The sequence below is a fragment of the Scyliorhinus torazame genome, chromosome 13 (genome assembly GCF_047496885.1).
Source record: "Scyliorhinus torazame isolate Kashiwa2021f chromosome 13, sScyTor2.1, whole genome shotgun sequence".
Classification (NCBI taxonomy): domain Eukaryota; kingdom Metazoa; phylum Chordata; class Chondrichthyes; order Carcharhiniformes; family Scyliorhinidae; genus Scyliorhinus; species Scyliorhinus torazame.
This window is the reverse complement of record NC_092719.1, coordinates 174,564,151-174,585,181: the sequence shown is the minus strand read 5'-3', so window position 1 is coordinate 174,585,181 and position 21,031 is coordinate 174,564,151. Positions and strand designations below refer to the sequence as shown.

Below are 21,031 nucleotides of genomic sequence, written 5' to 3'. Positions count from 1 at the left end.
TCTTTGGGTTGTGGGTGGAAATCGGAGCACCCGGAGGAAATCCACGCAGACACAGAGGGGGGGAATGTGCAAACTCCACACAGTCATCCAAGGCTGGAATAGAACCAGGTCCCTGGAGCTGTGAACATTAGTGCTAACCACTGTGCCATCCTGTTTTCATTATTTACCTAGACATTTAGCTATTTACCTATTGGTAAATTTTCATTATTTATCTGTACATCACACCTTTGTAAACAAAATAAAGTGAACGTTTACTGGTAAACGAACCTCATTCTGATTACGGACATGATAAGGATTGGCAGTAACCAAGCCTCCGGAACAAGGTATATCATTTCCCAGTGAGGAAAGGTCGGGGAATTACATTCGCATGGCCCTTTTCATGACCTCAGGGTGCCCTCAAGTGCTCTACAGCCAATATGAAGTGTTTCTGGAGTGTACTCAAGGCTGGCAAATGCAGCAAGGTCCCACAAACAAGTTCTCCAAGCATGTCCCCAAGGCTTAATCACGCCAGCTTAGAATAATCAAACCCTAGGCTGACTGCCCATCCACCAACTTCTGCTTTCTCGGACTGAAGTTGGAGTGCAAAACCTAACCAACATATCTGACCTGTTCCACACAATGTTGACAATTTGAATTCGGTGCTATTAGTTCTTCAGGGCTAATAATTCCAATTTTCAGTAATACTGTATTATACTGAAAAACAAAGGGGTGGGGGGTTGGTTTTGAATGCAAGGGTAAATGAGTTCTAGCTTTCTGGAAAATAACCCGACCCACGGAATTGAAGAAGACAGAGTCGTTAAAGAGGCTGATGTGTTGGACGGATCAAACCCATTTCTTTCCCAGATCTGTCTAGTGGTCTGCATTTTGACCTGCAGGCTGACAGTAAATACATGGTACGATTCATCATCATTACATGAAAATCCTTTAGAGGTTTTGCCATTTATGGGCTGGACTATATCCTTCCTGAAAATGGGAATATTTTAATAATTATAGCGAGGAAAGGCAATTCTCTGAGTAAAAGATTGCCTTTGATTTGAAGGAATGTGTTTGAGAGCGCTATTTACAGGAGAAAAGCTCTGCTGTTGGCATTGAAGTCGGAATTATATTGTATAAAGCGGCCATCTGAACAGATGCAGCAGAAAAGTGCTGACATGTTTTAAAATTGTTTGCACAATTTCCCAAACAAGAGCGCATTGATCAATAATGTGATGGGTGGTGGTTGAGGGGTGGGGAAGAACTGAAACAGATGTTCACTGTCGAAATACCACAAATTGTTTCCTTCGAGAGAAGCCGTTTCTAATGACGGAGTGATGTTTATAACGATGCATCTTGTGGTGCATTCTCAAGCCTGCCAAGTTTACTGAATGCTCACTATCATCAAGTGAACGTTCGACAAACCTGACAGAATTGACCAAAACGGAGAATTGCTTGACCTCTTTGGAAAACTGGAGGAACAGCATCTCATCTTCTGCATCGGCATGCTACAGCCTTCCAGTCTCAACATCGAATTCAATAACTTCAGGTGATTAGCTCTACCACACCTCGCCTCCTTTGTTTTCATTCCATTTCATTTTAACTGTCTTTTACCTTTTATTTCTTTCTTTATATATGTTTCCCCCCCCCCCCACTCTTTCCCCCTATCTTATCCCCCCCTATCCTTATCTTTTCTCCCCTTTGCTTCCCCCTTTTTCTAATTTCACCTCTCTCCCACCCATGTCCCCCCTACCCCCACATCTACATCTGTCACAACTTACCCTCTGATTTTAGTTGCTCTGCTGTTTGGCCTTTCACACCTTTTATTCTCTCTGGGGATTTCCATTAGCACTCTCTTCCCTTGGTTTCTGTGGCAATAACTCATCTTTCATTCCCTCACCCTACAGTATAAATATCTCCCACTTTTTATGTCTTTCAGCTTTGACAAAGGGTCATCTGGAATCAAAACGTTAGCTCTCCTTACAGATGCTGCCAGACCTGCTGAGATTTTCCAGCATTTTCCCTTTTGGTAAACGATAGTTCAGCAACATTGCTCAGCAACTTTGTAGCAAATAAAGTCAAGAGTCTCTTGGCGTTTCTATTCGATTAGGTCCAAGGTCTGGTGGAGTAGGAGGACATCCTCATTGTGGTAGTTGTAGGAGTCATTCTCGAAGATACCTTTGGGGATTTGAAGTTGCTCTCAACCCAGATCATGAATTATAAACTCGATTTTACTTTTTCTTTCTTATCAAACTGCTAAACTTATGAAATAATGCTGACAATGCATGATGGAAAGATTTGAGCTTTAAAAAGAGAGGTGGCGACTACCAATAAAGAAAGAGCCAGCTCCTTCAGATTTAGAAACTCGGGGTGTTTGCGAACATGGGGGGGTGCTTTTGATTGGTTTGCTTCCGGTGAATGCCAAATTTATTGGAATAAACATGTCCTCATTTTGGAAGGTTTGGAAACAGGGAGAGAATGCTGTGCAAATTCTCCCACACCACATTCCCTCCAGCTACTCCATTTGGAAGCAATGGAAAATGGATAAGTCTTGAATTTAACAGGGTTATCCTTCATTTTTTAAAATTAGTCCAGGAGATTTATTGCCAACCCCTGAGGGCATTTAGTGGATCTGGAGTCACATGGGGACCAGGTATGAACCCTAAAGGGCATCAGGGAAACAGATGCGGTTTTTTTGACTACAAACAGTTTTCTGGTCATCATTAGACTTTTAATTCCAGATTTTTATTGAATGGATGGGATTTGAACCCGGGTCCTCCAATCATTACCCTATATCTCTGGATTACTAGTCCAGCAACTAATACGTCACTACCTCCTGTCGCCTGTCTCCAAAACAATGAGGAGGAAGCAACTCTCAAATCTTACTACAGAGGATTGCAAATGTGTTCCCTTCCTTCCCTAAAATTGGTAAAATGTCGGTTAAGAAAATCCCAAATGCAACATATGATTTTCTGTCAGGACGGGTACTGGTCCGTCATCTGCACCTCCAAAAATGATAGAAAACGGGTACCCACCACCCCCAGCCCAACTGTGCCTGTTACCACCAGCACCTCTAATGCCATTTCCCACCAATAAGAGAAGGGGCATTATTTCCCTCTTAAGTCACGGACAGTAAACAAATAATTAATAAGTGAACCTTAAAAGAAAGGTAAACCACAATTTTAAGGTAAATTTGATGGTTTGGCTTATGAAACAGTTAGGAACAATACTGAATTTATGAAAGCACTTTCTGGAATGAGTAATTTGACATATGTTGATGTACAAACAATAACACATTTAGAACTATAGCAGTTTTATTTCCAACACTGAAGATAACTCTCCTTATAAATAGCCATTAAACATTAAAGGGGTGATCAAAGGATTAAGGTTACTCAATGAATCCTGGTCAAGTACGGTTCCATAGTCAGACCACCAAAAGCATACAACACAATACACGAGATTAAAGTTATGCACGGTTAAATTAATTGCAATTACCTTTTTACTGGCCTGGGTTATATCTATTTTATGCAACATTGTACCATTATGATTTTATTTAAATCCGCTTTGAAATGTACAACACTTTATAAGACATGTTGAATATGTTGCTATGATGATATACCAGAAACTTGTGTTGGTGCAGTAACACAGAGACAAATATTGCCTGATAAGATAGACACCAATTAGAATTGCCGTGTATGCAAGTTCTGTGCTGCCCCAGCATGAAATGTCTCCTGTTTCTTTGTAACAAACGCAACACAAATTATATACCAATTCAAACCCAAAAATATGCCCCAAACATTTTAATAATTGGGAATGGTATGGTGCACAAGTGCTATTTGTAACAATTTTACAACTTGGGTCAGTGCAACATCCCGATGGAACTGAATGTCCCCAAAACTGTGTCGGGGTTGGGGGAAAAAAAACACATCCACAAACATTATCAATGTCCATTTAGCGCCAGAAACCAATTGTAAGTGATAGATGACTACAAATGCAGCAAATCCGTTAAAATGCAGAAAGGTAGACAAATCTAATCTAGATATAACTTGTAAATAAATACAATTTAAATCGCTGATTGTAGACGTATATACAAAGTTGGAATATTAGACACCAATAAACCTTAGTTTGCCCGTAATATATAGTTTACCATCCCAGCAAGTCCTCCCGTTTGCCCTGCAGTTATATATCTATCTTGGAAACTAAAATATTGCAATTCAGGATGATCCCTAAATGAATGTCCATCTTTGCAGCAGATCTCCCAGTCTGTTCATTAATAGTGGGTTAATTGATTGAAATACACAGGAACCAAATTGCCAGCACAGCCAATATTTTCCGAAAAATAAATACATGACAAGTGATGAATTAAACCATGCTTTTAAATATTAAAAAGCCACTTGGGAGTGGAGTTTTCAGTCAATTACATGTATCTGGGAATGTTTCTGGATGATTAAGTCTGGGGCGGCCAATGGGCGATGGATGGTCAGCAAAGTTGGCTTTTTGGAGAATTTCCTGAAACATAGCTCATGAATTGTCAGATTGATATTCGAGACTAATTTTCCGTGCCATTGTTTTCCTTAAAGAGCAAGTTAGTTAAGAGCGTTCAGTCAAAATGTTCTCTCTATCCATTGTCAAAAGGGATATTCCGAATTCAGTCATTAATCCTCCCAACTGGTCGATGCCAATCATTCCTTTGAGCCAGGTTTGGTTAGAGACAGGATCAGATGATTGGAGGGGAGGCCTCTCTCTCCTCCGAGTGCAGTCATTGTGTTGAACAATCTGCATTTCTATCCCATCGCTTTGAGTGTTGGTCATAAGTATGTGGATTTTCAAAGATCTCACATCACAATTGCTGCTTTCCATGTTTAGCGTTAAATCTATTTTTAGTGGGTTTTCGATACCGTTGGGGTCCTCGCGGTATTAAAATCTGCTTTGTTCAATTTGCGTTCCATGAGTTCAAATATTCAGCGGCAGTTCGAGCATTGCAGCTACGGCCCAGTCCTCCTCGGAGTCTCAAGTTCTCTCTCTCTCGCATCCTCTGTAGCTACAGGTCTTTTGGGGGATTGAATGGGGTGGGGGGGGGGGGGGGGGGGGGGGGGGGGCGAGGGGATGTCATTTGCAGACAAATTGATCAACCACCTCTGTGCACTTTTTGCACTTGACATAGCAACACCAGTGGAATTTACAATGACAGCGCTCGGTACGAACTGTCTTAAATTGGTCATAGCCCCGTCCGCAGCACATCAGCGCACAGCCGTCCATCCCCTCCGAGGTCTTGTTGCACAGGCGACCTTGGGTACCCAGGGAGCCAGTGCTATCGTTCCGGACGCAGTAGTCGGGGCTCTGGTCCACATAGACCAGGTCCAGGGTGGTGGGTGAGTTGAAGCGGCTGTTGATCTGAACCAGTTTCCCGCGGCTGTTCAATTTCATGGCGGTGGCGCTGTCGTATTTCTCCTTGAGAGCATCGCCAACCTTTCGGAAATCAGCTAACTGTAACCAGCACGTCTTCAGGCTGCAAGATCCCGAGACCCCGTGACATTTACAGGCCACGTTCGCCAGGTTATACACCATCTGGAAGAAATACCAAATACAAAAGTGTTAGAGAAATTCCTTCAGGAAACAGTTTGTTTCAACATCTTCATAGCTCAGTGAAAGTGACAGCAGCATTCCAACCACACAAACCCACCCTCCTCATTCCTAAACTCACCACATCTCCCGAACTCAGCATCCAAACTTTTCCCCACCACTAAACTCACTCCTCTCCACAAACTCATCCAACTCACTCCACTCCACCCCTCAAAATCAACATTCACACTTGCCCCCACACATAAATTCACCCCTCACACCACCCCGAAACTCACCCTTCAAACACACACTCCAAAATTGCCCCCCAAATTCACGCCACCCATCAAATGCAACACCCAAAATTGCCCCCACTCTAAGACCCAACCCCACCCCCAAACACGCCCCCCAAACCTCTAAACTCATCCGAAACCAGTATCAGCCCCCCAAACCCACCCTCACCCCACTTCCCCAAACTCAACACCCAAACTTGTCACCACCCAAACACAGCCCTCAAACTCACCCTCCCCTTCCCAAACTCACCGCCGATCCAACATCCCCCAAATCAACCTCCTCTCAAACTCACTCTCACCTCCCAAATCCTCCCCTCCCCCACAGTGAACTCCCCACCCCACCTCCCTAACTCACCCCCACACAGGACCGCACTCATCTCCCCGACACTCACCTCCCCTGTAGTCACCCCCCAAAAACTCTGATCACCCGCCCACACTCTTACCCCTCCACAAACGCTCAGACACCCACACTGTCTTTCAACCCACCTACACACGTTCTCAGCCTCCACACACTCTCAACCTCCCAGCCCGACACACTCTCACCTGCCACCACCCTAGCTCTACAAACTTTCAACCCCCTACCTTACAGACTCTCTCACCCACCTGCTCCTCCCCACCTCACAAACTCTCAGCAATGCATGTTTAGCAGCTCAATTCATGAAAAAATACTTCCCAAGGGTCCCTTCAAAACAATTCAAATCAAAGAGTGCAAGAGCATTGGACACAGATATTGTTCTCTGATGGCTAAAGCCTAGTCCTCGGGCTCTGAAATTGTCGTGCAGTGTAAACTCCTGCCTTACACCGGCACTTTGAAAATTGGGGTTAACCTTAGAGAGATGTGAAAAGAAATACGAGCTAGGGACAAGATTCAAGGCAGAAACAGCATTCAAGTAGATATGGTGGAAACAATGCATCATTTTCTTCAGCCAATTAAAATGGACATTTCTGGATAAAGAGGTTAATCCCACTCTTGCACCTTAGCTCTACAGAGTCTGAAACACAGTCCAAAGGCCTTCCTGACACCTTAGTGCTGCGGGCATTTTGACACCTCAGCCCCATGGGCTCTCTGACACTCAGCCCCGTGGACTCTCTGACACTCAGCCCCGTGGGCTCTCTGACACTCAGCCCCGTGGACTCTCTGACACTCAGCCCCGTGGACTCTCTGACACTCAGCCCCGTGGACTCTCTGACACTCAGCCCCGTGGACTCTCTGACACTCAGCCCCGTGGGCTCTCTGACACTCAGCCCCGTGGGCTCTCTGACACTCAGCCCCGTGGACTCTCTGACACTCAGCCCCGTGGACTCTCTGACACTCAGCCCCGTGGACTCTCTGACACTCAGCCCCGTGGACTCTCTGACACTCAGTCCCGTGGGCTCTCTGACACTCAGTCCCGTGGGCTCTCTGACACTCAGTCCCGTGGGCTCTCTGACACTCAGCCCCGTGGGCTCTCTGACACTCAGCCCCGTGGACTCTCTGACACTCAGCCCCGTGGGCTCTCTGACACTCAGCCCCGTGGGCTCTCTGACACTCAGCCCCGTGGACTCTCTGACACTCAGCCCCGTGGGCTCTCTGACACTCAGCCACGTGGACTCTCTGACACTCAGCCCCGTGGACTCTCTGACACTCAGTCCCGTGGACTCTCTGACACTCAGCCCCGTGGGCTCTCTGACACTCAGTCCCGTGGTCTCTCTGACACTCAGCCCCGTGGGCTCTCTGACACTCAGCCCCGTGGACTCTCTGACACTCAGCCCCGTGGGGTCTCTGACACTCAGCCCGTGGACTCTCTGACACTCAGCCCCGTGGGGTATCTGACACTCAGCCCCGTGGGCTCTCTGACACTCAGACCCGTGGGCTCTCTGACACTCAGACCCGTGGGCTCTCTGACACTCAGACCCGTGGGCTCTCTGACACTCAGCCCCGTGGGCACTCTGACATTAAGTCCCGTGGGCACTCTGACGCTCAGTCCCGTGGACTCTCTGACGCTCAGTCCCGTGGACTCTCTGACGCTCAGTCCCGTGGACTCTCTGACGCTCAGTCCCGTGGACTCTCTGACGCTCAGTCCCGTGGACTCTCTGACGCTCAGTCCCGTGGACTCTCTGACGTTCAGTCCCGTGGACTCTCTGACGTTCAGTCCCGTGGACTCTCTGACGCTCAGTCCCGTGGACTCTCTGACGCTCAGTCCCGTGGACTCTCTGACGCTCAGTCCCGTGGACTCTCTGACGCTCAGTCCCGTGGACTCTCTGACGTTCAGTCCCGTGGACTCTCTGACGCTCAGTCCCGTGGGCTCCCTGACACTCAGTCCGGTGGGTTCTCTGACATTCAGCCCGTGGACTCTCTGACACTCAGTCCCGTGGGCTCTCTGACACTCAGCTCTGTGGGCTCTCTGACACTCAGTCCCGTGGGCTCTCTGACACTCAGCCCCGTGGGCTCTCTGACACTCAGCCCCGTGGGCTCTCTGACACTCAGCTCTGTGGGCTCTCTGACACTCAGTCCCGTGGGCTCTCTGACACTCAGCCCCGTGGGCTCTCTGACACTCAGTCCCGTGGGGTCTCTGACACTCAGTCCCGTGGGGTCTCTGACACTCAGTCCCGTGGGGTCTCTGACACTCAGTCCCGTGGGGTGTCTGACACTCAGTCCCGTGGGGTGTCTGACACTCAGTCCCGTGGGGTCTCTGACACGCAGTCCCGTGGGGTCTCTGACACGCAGCCCCGTGGACTCTCTGACACTCAGTCCCGTGGGCATTCTGACACTCAGCCCCGTGGGCTCTCCGACACTCAGCCCCATGGGCTCTCTGACACTCAGTCCCGTGGGCTCTCTGACACTCAGCTCTGTGGGCTCTCTGACACTCAGTCCCGTGGGCATTCTGACACTCAGCCCCGTGGGCTCTCCGACACTCAGCCCCATGGGCTCTCTGACACTCAGCCCGGCGTGCTCTCTGACACTCAGCCCCGTGGGCTCTCTGACACTCAGCCCCGTGGGCTCTCTGACACTCAGCCCCGTGGGCTCTCTGACACTCAGCCCCGTGGACTATATGACACTCAGCCCCGTGCGCTCTCTGACACTCAGCCCCGTGCGCTCTCTGACACTCAGCCCCGTGCGCTCTCTGACGCTCAGCCCCGTGGGCTCTCTGACGCTCAGCCCCGTGGGCTCTCTGACACTCAGCCCCGTGGGCTCTCTGACACTCAGCCCCGTGGGCTCTCTGACACTCAACCCCGTGGGCTCTCTGACACTCAGCCCCGTGGGCTCTCTGACACTCAGCCCGGTGGGCTCCCTGACACTCAGCCCCGTGGGCTCTCTGACACTCAGCCCCGTGGGCTCTCTGACACCCAGCCCCGTGGACTCTCTGACACTCAGCCCCGTGGACTCTCTGACACTCAGCCCCGTGGACTCTCTGACACTCAGCCCCGTGGGCTCTCTGACACTCAGCCCCGTGCGCTCTCTGACACTCAGCCCCGTGCGCTCTCTGACACTCAGTCCCGTGGACTGTCTGACACTCAGCTCTGTGGGCTCTCTGACACTCAGCCCCGTGGGCTCTCTGACACTCAGCCCCGTGGGCTCTCTGACACTCAGCCCCGTGGGCTCTCTGACACTCAGCCCCGTGGGCTCTCTGACACTCAGCCCCGTGGGCTCTCTGACACTCAGCCCCGTGGGCTCTCTGACACTCAGCCCCGTAGGCTCTCTGACACTCAGCCCCGTGGACTCTCTGACACTCAGCCCCGTGGGCTCTCTGACACTCAGCCCCGTGGGCTCTCTGACACTCAGCCCCGTGGGCGCTTTGACACTCAGCTCTGTGGCCTCTCTGACACTCAGTCCCGTGGGCTGCCTGACACTCAGTCCCGTGGGTTGCCTGACACTCATTCCCGTGGACTCTCTGACACTCAGTCCCGTGGACTCTCTGACACTCAGTCCCGTGGGCTCCCTGACACTCAGCCCCGTGGGCTCTCTGACACTCAGCCCCGTGGGCTCTCTGACACTCAGCCCCGTGGGCTCTCTGACACTCAGCCCCGTGGGCTATCTGACACTCAGCCCCGTGGGCTCTCTGACACTCAGCCCCGTGGGCTCTCTGACACTCAGCCCCGTGGGCTCTCTGACACTCAGCCCCGTGGGCTCTCTGACACTCAGCCCCGTGGGCTCTCTGACACTCAGCCCCGTGGGCTCTCTGACACTCAGCCCCGTGGGCTCTCTGACACTCAGCCCCGTGGGCTCTCTGACACTCAGCCCCGTGGGCTCTCTGACTCTCAGCCCCGTGGGCGCTTTGACACTCAGCTCTGTGGGCTCTCTGACACTCAGTCCCGTGGGCTGCCTGACACTCAGTCCCGTGGGTTGCCTGACACTCATTCCCGTGGACTCTCTGACACTCAGTCCCGTGGACTCTCTGACACTCAGTCCCGTGGGCTCCCTGACACTCAGCCCCGTGGGCTCTCTGACACTCAGCCCCGTGGGCTCTCTGACACTCAGCCCCGTGGGCTCTCTGACACTCAGCTCTGTGGGCTCTCTGACGCTCAGCTCTGTGGGCTCTCTGACACTCAGCTCTGTGGGCTCTCTGACACTCAGCTCTGTGGGCTCTCTGACACTCAGCTCTGTGGGCTCTCTGACACTCAGCTCTGTGGGCTCTCTGACACTCAGCTCTGTGGGCTCTCTGACACTCAGCTCTGTGGGCACTCTGACACTCAGTCCCGTGGACTTCCTGATAATCAGTCCCGTGGGCTCTCTGACACTCAGCCCCGTGGGCTCTCTGACACTCAGCCCCGTGGGCTCTCTGACACTCAGCCCCGTGGGCTCTCTGACACTCAGCCCCGTGGGCTCTCTGACACTCAGCCCCGTGGGCTCTCTGACACTCAGCCTCGTGGGCTCACTGACACTCAGCCTCGTGGGCTCACTGACACTCCGTCCCGTGGACTCTCTGACACTCCGTCCCGTGGACTCTCTGACACTCAGTCCCGTGGGCTGCCTGACACTCATAGAACATAGAACATAGAACAATACAGCGCCGTACAGGCCCTTCGGCCCTCGATGTTGCACCGAAACAAAAGCCATCTAACCTACACGATGCCATTATCATCCATATGTTTATCCAATAAAGTTTTAAATGCCCTCAATGTTGGCGAGTTCACTACTGTAGCAGGTAGGGCATTCCACGGCCTCACTACTCTTTGCGTAAAGAACCTACCTCTGACCTCTGTCCTATATCTATTACCCCTCAGTTTAAAGTTATGTCCCCTCGTGCCAGCCATTTCCATCCGCGGGAGAAGGCTCTCACTGTCCACCCTATCCAACCCCCTGATCATTTTGTAAGCCTCTATTAAGTCTCCTCTTAACCTTCTTCTCTCCAACGAATACAACCTCAAGTCCATCAGCCTTTCCTCATAAGAGTTTCCCTCCATACCAGGCAACATCCTGGTAAATCTCCTCTGCACCCGCTCCAAAGCCTCCACGTCCTTCCTATAATGCGGTGACCAGAACTGTACGCAATACTCCAAATGCGGCCGTACCAGAGTTCTGTACAGCTGCAACATGACCTCCCGACTCCGGAACTCAATCCCTCTACCAATAAAGGCCAACACTCCATAGGCCTTCTTCACAACCCTATCAATCTGGGTGGCAACTTTCAGGGATCTATGTACATGGACACCTAGATCCCTCTGCTCATCCACACTTTCAAGAACTTTACCATTAGCCAAATATTCCGCATTCCTGTTATTCCTTCCAAAGTGAATCACCTCACACTTCTCTACATTAAACTCCATTTGCCACCTCTCAGCCCAGCTCTGCAGCTTATCTATATCCCTCTGTAACCTGCTACATCCTTCCACATTATCGACAACACCACCGACTTTAGTATCGTCTGCAAATTTACTCACCCACCCTTCTGCGCCTTCCTCTAGGTCATTGATAAAAATGACAAACAGCAACGGCCCCAGAACAGATCCTTGTGGTACTCCACTTGTAACTGTACTCCATTCTGAACATTTCCCATCAACCACCACCCTCTGTCTTCTTTCAGCTAGCCAATTTCTGATCCACATCTCTAAATCACCCTCAATCCCCAGCCTCCGTATTTTCTGCAATAGCCTACCGTGGGGAACCTTAGCAAACGCTTTGCTGAAATCCATATACACCACATCAACTGCTCTACCCTCATCTACCTGTTCAGTCACCTTCTCAAAGAACTCAATAAGGTTTGTGAGGCATGACCTACCCTTCACAAAGCCATGCTGACTATCCCTGATCATATTATTCCTATCTAGATGATTATAAATCTTGTCTCTTATAATCCCCTCCAAGACTTTACCCACTACAGACGTGAGGCTCACCGGTCTATAGTTGCCGGGGTTGTCTCTGCTCCCCTTTTTGAACAAAGGGACCACATTTGCTGTCCTCCAGTCCTCTGGCACTATTCCTGTAGCCAATGATGATTTAAAAATCAAAGCCAAAGGTCCAGCAATCTCTTCCCTGGCCTCCCAGAGAATCCTAGGATAAATCCCATCAGGTCCCGGGGACTTATCTATTTTCAGCCTGTCCAGAATTGCCAACACCTCTTCCCTACGTACCTCAATGCCATCTATTCTATTAGCCTGGGGCTCAGCATTCTCCTCCACAACATTATCTTTTTCCTGAGTGAATACTGACGAAAAATATTCATTTAGTATCTCGCCTATCTCTTCAGACTCCACACACAATTTCCCATCCCTGTCCTTGACTGACCCTACTCTTTCCCTAGTCATTCGCTTATTCCTGACATACCTATAGAAAGCTTTTGGGTTTTCCTTGATCCTTCCTGCCAAATACTTCTCATGTCCCCTCCTTGCTCGTCTTAGCTCTCTCTTTAGATCCTTCCTCGCTACCTTGTAACTATCCATCGCCCCAACTGAAACTTCACACCTCATCTTCACATAGGCCTCCTTCTTCCTCTTAACAAGAGATTCCACTTCCTTGGTAAACCACGGTTAACTCGCTCGACGCCTTCCTCCCTGCCTGACCGGTACATACTTATCAAGAACACGCAGTAGCTGATCCTTGAACAAGCCCCACTTATCCAGTGTGCCCAACACTTGCAGCCGACTTCTCCAACTTATCCCCCCCAAGTCACGTCTAATGGCATCATAATTGCCCTTATCCCAGCTATAACTCTTGCCCTGCGGTGTATACTTATCCCTTTCCATCATTAACGTAAACGTCACTGAATTGTGGTCACTGTCCCCAGAGTGCTCTCCTTCCTCCAAATCCAACACCTGGCCTGGTTCATTACCCAAAACCAAATCCAACGTGGCCTCGCCTCTTGTTGGCCTGTCAACATATTGTTTCAGGAAACCCTCCTGCACACACTGTACAAAAAACGACCCATCTTTTGTACTCGAACGATATCTTTTCCAATCAATATTTGGAAAGTTAAAGACTCACATAATAACTACCCTGTTACTTTCGCTCTTACTCAGTCCCGTGGGCTCCCTGACACTAAGTCCCGTGGGCTCCCTGACACTCAGTCCCGTGGACTCTCTGACACTCAGTCCCGTGGATTCTCTGACACTCAGTCCCGTGGACTCCCTGACACTCAGTCCCGTGGACTCTCTGACACTCAGTCCCGTGGACTCTCTGACACTCAGTCCCGTGGACTCTATGGCACTCAGCCCCGTGGGCTCTCTGACACTCAGTCCCGTGGGGTCTCTGACACTCAGCCCCGTGGGCTCTCTGACACTCAGCCCCGTGGGCTCTCTGACACTCAGCCCCGTGGGCTCTCTGACACTCAGCCCCGTGGGCTCTCTGACACTCAGCCCCGTGGGCTCTCTGACACTCAGCCCCGTGGGCTCTCTGACACTCAGCCCCGTGGGCTCTCTGACACTCTGTCCCGTGGGCTCTCTGACACTCAGCTCCGTCCTCTATGACACTCAGTCCTGTGGACTCTCTGATACTCAACCCCTTGAGCTCTCTGACACTCAGCCCCGTGGGCTCTCTGACACTCAGTCCCGTGGGCTCTCTGACACTCAGCCCCGTGGGCTCTCCGACACTCAGCCCTATGGGCTCTCTGACACTCAGTCCCGTGGGCTCTCTGACACTCAGCCCGTGGACTGTCTGACACTCAGCCCCGTGGGCTCTCTGACACTCAGCCCCGTGGGCTCTCTGACACTCAGCCCCGTGGGCTTTCTGACACTCAGCCCCGTGGGCTCTCTGACACTCAGCCCCGTGGGCTCTCTGACACTGAGCCCCGTGGGCTCTCTGACACTCAGCCCCGTGGGCTCTCTGACACTCAGCCCCGTGGGCTCTTTGACACTCAGCTCTGTGGGCTCTCTGACACTCAGCTCTGTGGGCTCTCTGACACTCAGCCCCGTGGGCTCTCTGACACTCAGCCCCGTGGGCTCTCTGACACTCAGCCCCGTGGGCTCTCTGACACTCAGCCCCGTGGGCTCTCTGACACTCAGCCCCGTGGGCTCTCTGACACTCAGCCCCGTAGGCTCTCTGACACTCAGCCCCGTGGGCTCTCTGACACTCAGCCCCGTGGGCGCTTTGACACTCAGCTCTGTGGGCTCTCTGACACTCAGTCCCGTGGGCTGCCTGACACTCAGTCCCGTGGGTTGCCTGACACTCAGTCCCGTGGACTCTCTGACACTCAGTCCCGTGGACTCTCTGACACTCAGTCCCGTGGACTCTCTGACACTCAGTCCCGTGGGCTCCCTGACAGTCAGTCCCGTGGGCTCCCTGACACTCAGTCCCGTGGGTCCTCTGACACTCAGTCCCGTGGGCTCTCTGACACTCAGTCCCGTGAGCTCTCTGACACTCAGTCCCGTGGGCTCTCTGACACTCAGCTCTGTGGGCTCTCTGACACTCAGCTCTGTGGGCTCTCTGACACGCAGCTCTGTGGGCTCTCTGACACTCAGCTCTGTGGGCTCTCTGACACTCAGCTCTGTGGGCTCTCTGACACTCAGCACTGTGGGCTCTCTGACACTCAGCCCCGTGGGCTCTCTGACACTCAGCCCCGTGGGCTCTCTGACACTGAGCCCCGTGGGCTCTCTGACACTGAGCCCCGTGGGCTCTCTGACACTGAGCCCCGTGGGCTCTCTGACACTCAGTCCCGTGGGGTCTCTGACACTCAGTCCCGTGGGGTCTCTGACACGCAGTCCCGTGGGGTCTCTGACACGCAGTCCCGTGGGGTCTCTGACACGCAGTCCCGTGGGGTCTCTGACACTCAGTCCCGTGGGCTCTCTGACACTCAGTCCCGTGGGCTCTCTGACACTCAGTCCCGTGGACTCTATGGCACTCAGCCCCGTGGGCTCTCTGACACACAGCCCCGTGCGCTCGCTGACACTCAGCCCCGTGGGCTCTCTGACACTCAGTCCCGTGGACTCTCTGACACTCTGTCCCGCGGGCTCTCTGACACTCAGCCCCGTGGGCACTCTGACACTCAGCCCCGTGGGCTCTCTGACACTCTGTCCCGTGGGCTCTCTGACACTCAGCTCCGTCCTCTATGACACTCAGTCCTGTGGACTCTCTGATACTCAACCCCTTGAGCTCTCTGACACTCAGCCCCGTGGGCTCTCTGACACTCAGCCCCGTGGGCTCTCCGACACTCAGCCCCATGGGCTCTCTGACACTCAGCCCCGTGGGCTCTCTGACACTCTGTCCCGTGGGCTCTCTGATACTCAGCTCCGTCCTCTATGACACTCAGTCCTGTGGACTCTCTGATACTCAACCCCTTGAGCTCTCTGACACTCAGCCCCGTGGGCTCTCTGACACTCAGCCCCGTGGGCTCTCTGACAGTCTGTCCCGTGGGCTCTCTGACACTCAGCTCCGTCCTCTATGACACTCAGTCCTGTGGACTCTCTGATACTCAACCTCTTGAGCTCTCTGACACTCAGCCCCGTGGGCTGTCTGACACTCAGCCCCGTGGGCTCTCTGACACTCAGCCCCGTGAGCTCTCTGGCACTCAGCCCCGTGGGCTCTCTGACACTCAGCCCCGTGGGCTCTCTGACACTCAGCCCCGTGGGCTCTCTGACACTCAGCCCCGTGGGCTCTCTGACACTCAGCCCCGTGGGCTCTCCGACACTCAGCCCCGTGGGCTCTCTGACACTCAGCCCCGTGGGCTCTCTGACACTCAGCCCCGTGGGCTCTCTGACACTCAGCCCCATGGGCTCTTTGACACTCAGGCCCGTGGGCTCCCTGACACTCAGTCCCGTGGGTTACCTGACACTCAGTCCCGTGGACTCGCTGACACTCAGTCCCGTGGGCTCCCTGACACTCAGTCCCGTGGGCTCTCTGACACTCAGTCCCGTGGGCTCTCTGACACTCAGTCCCGTGGGCTCTCTGACACTCAGTCCCGTGGGTTACCTGACACTCAGTCCCGTGGACTCTCTGACACTCAGTCCCGTGGGCTCCCTGACACTCAGTCCCGTGGGCTCTCTGACACTCAGTCCCGTGGGCTCTCTGACACTCAGTCCCGTGGGCTCTCTGACACTCAGTCCCGTGGGCTCTCTGACACTCAGTCCCGTGGGCTCTCTGACACTCAGCTCTGTGGGCTCTCTGACACTCAGCTCTGTGGGCTCTCTGACACTCAGCTCTGTGGGCTCTCTGACACTCAGCTCTGTGGGCTCTCTGACACTCAGCTCTGTGGGCTCTCTGACACTCACCTCTGTGGGCTTCCTGATAATCAGTCCCGTGGGCTCTCTGACACTCAGCCCCGTGGGCTCTCTGACACTCAGCCCGGTGGGCTCTCTGACACTCAGCCCCGTGGACTCTCTGACACTCAGCCCCGTGGGCTCTCTGACACTCAGCCCCGTGGGCTCTCTGATACTCTGTCCCGTGGGCTCTCTGACACTCAGCTCCGTCCTCTATGACACTCAGTCCTGTGGACTCTCTGATACTCAACCCCTTGAGCTCTCTGACACTCAGACCCGTGGGCTCTCCGACACTCAGCCCCGTGGTCTCTCTGACACTCAGCCCATGGACTGTCTGACACTCAGCCCCGTGGGCTCTCTGACACTCAGCCCCGTGGGCTCTCTGACACTCAGCCCGGCGGGCTCTCTGACACTCAGCCCCGTGGGCTCTCTGACACTCAGCCCCGTGGGCTCTCTGACACTCAGCCCCGTGGGCTCTCTGACACTCAGCCCCGTGGGCTCTCTGACACTCAGCCCCGTGGGCTCTCTGACACTCAGCCCCGTGGGCTCTCTGACACTCAGCCCCGTGGGCTCTCTGACACTCAGCCCCGTGGGCTCTCTGACACTCAGCCCCGTGGGCTCTTTGACACTCAGCCCCGTGTGCTCCCTGACACTCAGTCCCGTGGGTTACCTGACACTCAGTCCCGTGGACTCTCTGACACTCAGTCCCGTGGGCTCTCTGACACTCAGTCCCGTGGGCTCTCTGACACTCAGTCCCGTGGGCTCTCTGACACTCAGTCCCGTGGGTTACCTGACACTCAGTCCCGTGGACTCTCTGACACTCAGTCCCGTGGGCTCCCTGACACTCAGTCCCGTGGGCTCTCTGACACTCAGTCCCGTGGGCTCTCTGACACTCAGTCCCGTGGGCTCTCTGACACTCAGTCCCGTGGGCTCTCTGACACTCAGTCCCGTGGGCTCTCTGACACTCAGATCTGTGGGCTCTCTGACACTCAGCTCTGTGGGCTCTCTGACACTCAGCTCTGTGGACTCTCTGACACTCAGTCCCGTGGGCTCCCTGACACTCAGTCCCGTGGGCTCTCTGACACTCAGTCCCGTGGGCTCTCTGACACTCAGTCCCGTGGGCTCTCTGACACTCAGTCCCGTGGGCTCTCTGACACTCAGTCCCGTGGGCTCTCTGACACTCAGCTCTGTGGGCTCTCTGACACTCAGCTCTGTGGGCTCTCTGACACTCAGCTCTGTGGGCTCTCTGACACTCAGCTCTGTGGGCTCTCTGACACTCAGCTCTGTGGGCTTCCTGATAATCAGTCCCGTGGGCTCTCTGACACTCAGTCCCGTGGGCTCTCTGACACTCAGCTCTGTGGGCTCTCTGACACTCAGTCCCGTGGACTCTCTGACACTCAGCCCGGTGGGCTCTCTGACACTCAGCCCCGTGGGCTCTCTGACACTCAGCCCCGTGGGCTCTCTGACACTCAGCCCGGTGGACTCTCTAACACTCAGCCCCGTGGACTCTCTGACACTCAGCCCCGTGGACTCTCTGACACTCAGCCCCGTGGGCTCTCTGACACTCAGCCCCGTGGGCTCTCTGATACTCAACCCCTTGAGCTCTCTGACACTCAGACCCGTGGACTGTCTGACACTCAGCCCCGTGGGCTCTCTGACACTCAGCCCCGTGGTCTCTCTGACACTCAGCCCGGCGGGCTCTCTGACACTCAGCCCCGTGGGCTCTCTGACACTCAGCCCCGTGGGCTCTCTGACACTCAGCCCCGTGGGCTCTCTGACACTCAGCCCCGTGGGCTCTCTGACACTCAGCCCCGTGGGCTCTCTGACACTCAGCCCCGTGGGCTCTCTGACACTCAGCCCCGTGGGCTCTCTGACACTCAGCCCCGTGGGCTCTCTGATACTCTGTCCCGTGGGCTCTCTGACACTCAGCTCCGTCCTCTATGACACTCAGTCCTGTGGACTCTCTGATACTCAACCCCTTGAGCTCTCTGACACTCAGACCCGTGGGCTCTCCGACACTCAGCCCCATGGGCTCTCCGACACTCAGTCCCGTGGTCTCTCTGACACTCAGCCCGTGGACTGTCTGACACTCAGCCCCGTGGGCTCTCTGACACTGAGCCCCGTGGTCTCTCTGACACTCAGCCCGGCGGGCTCTCTGACACTCAGCCCCGTGGGCTCTCTGACACTCAGCCCCGTGGGCTCTCTGACACTCAGCCCCGTGGGCTCTCTGACACTCAGCCCCGTGGGCTCTCTGACACTCAGCCCCGTGGGCTCTCTGACACTCAGCCCCGTGGGCTCTCTGACACTCAGCCCCGTGGGCTCTTTGACACTCAGCCCCGTGTGCTCCCTGACACTCAGTCCCGTGGGTTACCTGACACTCAGTCCCGTGGACTCTCTGACACTCAGTCCCGTGGGCTCCCTGACACTTATTCCCGTGGGCTCTCTGACACTCAGTCCCGTGGGCTCTCTGACACTCAGTCCCGTGGGCTCTCTGACACTCAGTCCCGTGGGTTACCTGACACTCAGTCCCGTGGACTCTCTGACACTCAGTCCCGTGGGCTCCCTGACACTCAGTCCCGTGGGCTCTCTGACACTCAGTCCCGTGGGCTCTCTGACACTCAGTCCCGTGGGCTCTCTGACACTCAGCCCCGTGGGCTCTCTGACACTCAGTCCCGTGGGCTCTCTGACACTCAGTCCCGTGGGCTCTCTGACACTCAGCTCTGTGGGCTCTCTGACACTCAGCTCTGTGGGCTCTCTGACACTCAGCTCTGTGGGCTCTCTGACACTCAGCTCTGTGGGCTCTCTGACACTCAGCTCTGTGGGCTTCCTGATAATCAGTCCCGTGGGCTCTCTGACACTCAGCCCCGTGGGCTCTCTGACACTCAGCCCCGTGGGCTCTCTGACACTCAGCCCCGTGGGCTCTCTGACACTCAGCCCCGTGGGCTCTCTGACACTCAGCCCCGTGGGCTCTCTGACACTCAGCCCCGTGGGCTCTCTGACACTCAGCCCCGTGGGCTCTCTGACACTCAGCCCCGTGGACTCTCTTACACTCAGCCCCGTGGACTCTCTGACACTCAGCCCCGTGGACTCTCTGACACTCAGCCCCGTGGGCTCTCTGACACTCAGCCCCGTGCGCTCTCCGACACTCAGTCCCCTGGACTGTCTGACACTCAGCTCTGTGGGCTCTCTGACACTCAGCCCCGTGGGATCTCTGACACTCAGCCCCGTGGGCTCTCTGACACTCAGCCCCGTGGGCTCTCTGACACTCAGCCCCGTGGGCTCTCTGACACTCAGCCCCGTGGGCTCTCTGACACTCAGCCCCGTGGGCTCTCTGACACTCAGCCCCGTGGGCTCTCTGACACTCAGCCCCGTAGGCTCTCTGACACTCAGCCCCGTGGGCTCTCTGACACTCAGCCCCGTGGGCTCTCTGACACTCAGCCCCGTGGGCGCTTTGACACTCAGCTCTGTGGGCTCTCTGACACTCAGTCCCGTGGGCTGCCTGACACTCAGTCCCGTGGGTTGCCTGACACTCATTCCCGTGGACTCTCTGACACTCAGTCCCGTGGACTCTCTGACACTCAGTCCCGTGGGCTCCCTGACACTCAGTCCCGTGGGCTCCCTGACACTCAGCCCCGTGGGCTCTCTGACACTCAGCCCCGTGGGCTCTCTGACACTCAGCCCCGTGGGCTCTCTGACACTCAGCCCCGTGGGCTCTCTGACACTCAGCTCTGTGGGCTCTCTGACACTCAGCTCTGTGGGCTCTCTGACACTCAGCTCTGTGGGCTCTCTGACACTCAGCTCTGTGGGCTCTCTGACATTCAGCTCTGTGGGCTCTCTGACACTCAGTCCCGTGGACTTCCTGATAATCAGTCCCGTGGGCTCTCTGACACTCAGCCCCGTGGGCTCTCTGACACTCAGCCCCGTGGGCTCTCTGACACTCAGCCTCGTGGGCTCACTGACACTCCGTCCCGTGGACTCTCTGACACTCCGTCCCGTGGACTCTCTGACACTCAGTCCCGTGGGCTGCCTGACACTCATAGAACATAGAACATAGAACAATACAGCGCAGTACAGGCCCTTCGGCCCACGATGTTGCACCAAAACAAAAGCCATCTAACCTACACGATGCCATTATCATCCATATGTTTATCCAATAAAGTTTTAAATGCCCTCAATGTTGGCGAGTTCACTACTGTAGCAGGTAGGGCATTCCACGGCCTCACTACTCTTTGCGTAAAGAACCTACCTCTGACCTCTGTCCTATATCTATTACCCCTCAGTTTAAAGTTATGTCCCCTCGTGCCAGCCATTTCCATCCGCGGGAGAAGGCTCTCACTGTTCACCCTATCCAACCCCCTGATCATTTTGTAAGCCTCTATTAAGTCTCCTCTTAACCTTCTTCTCTCCAACGAATACAACCTCAAGTCCATCAGCCTTTCCTCATAAGATTTTCCCTCCATACCAGGCAACATCCTGGTAAATCTCCTCTGCACCCGCTCCAAAGCCTCCACGTCCTTCCTATAATGCGGTGACCAGAACTGTACGCAATACTCCAAATGCGGCCGTACCAGAGTTCTGTACAGCTGCAACATGACCTC

At 54.2% G+C, this 21,031-nt stretch overlaps 1 protein-coding gene across 3 annotated transcripts in view; it reads right to left on the bottom strand.

Moving 5' to 3' along the window:
* Nucleotides 1–3,269: 3,269 nt before the first annotated feature.
* Nucleotides 3,270–21,031, bottom strand: part of wnt5a (wingless-type MMTV integration site family, member 5a) — a 209,747-nt gene continuing 191,985 nt past the window's right edge. For all 3 annotated transcript variants that reach the window (XM_072472472.1, XM_072472473.1, XM_072472474.1), the window contains one exon: nt 3,270–5,541. In XM_072472472.1, coding sequence (XP_072328573.1) covers nt 5,083–5,541 — 459 coding nt within the window. In that variant the 3' untranslated portion in view covers nt 3,270–5,082. The remainder of the gene's footprint in view (nt 5,542–21,031) is intronic.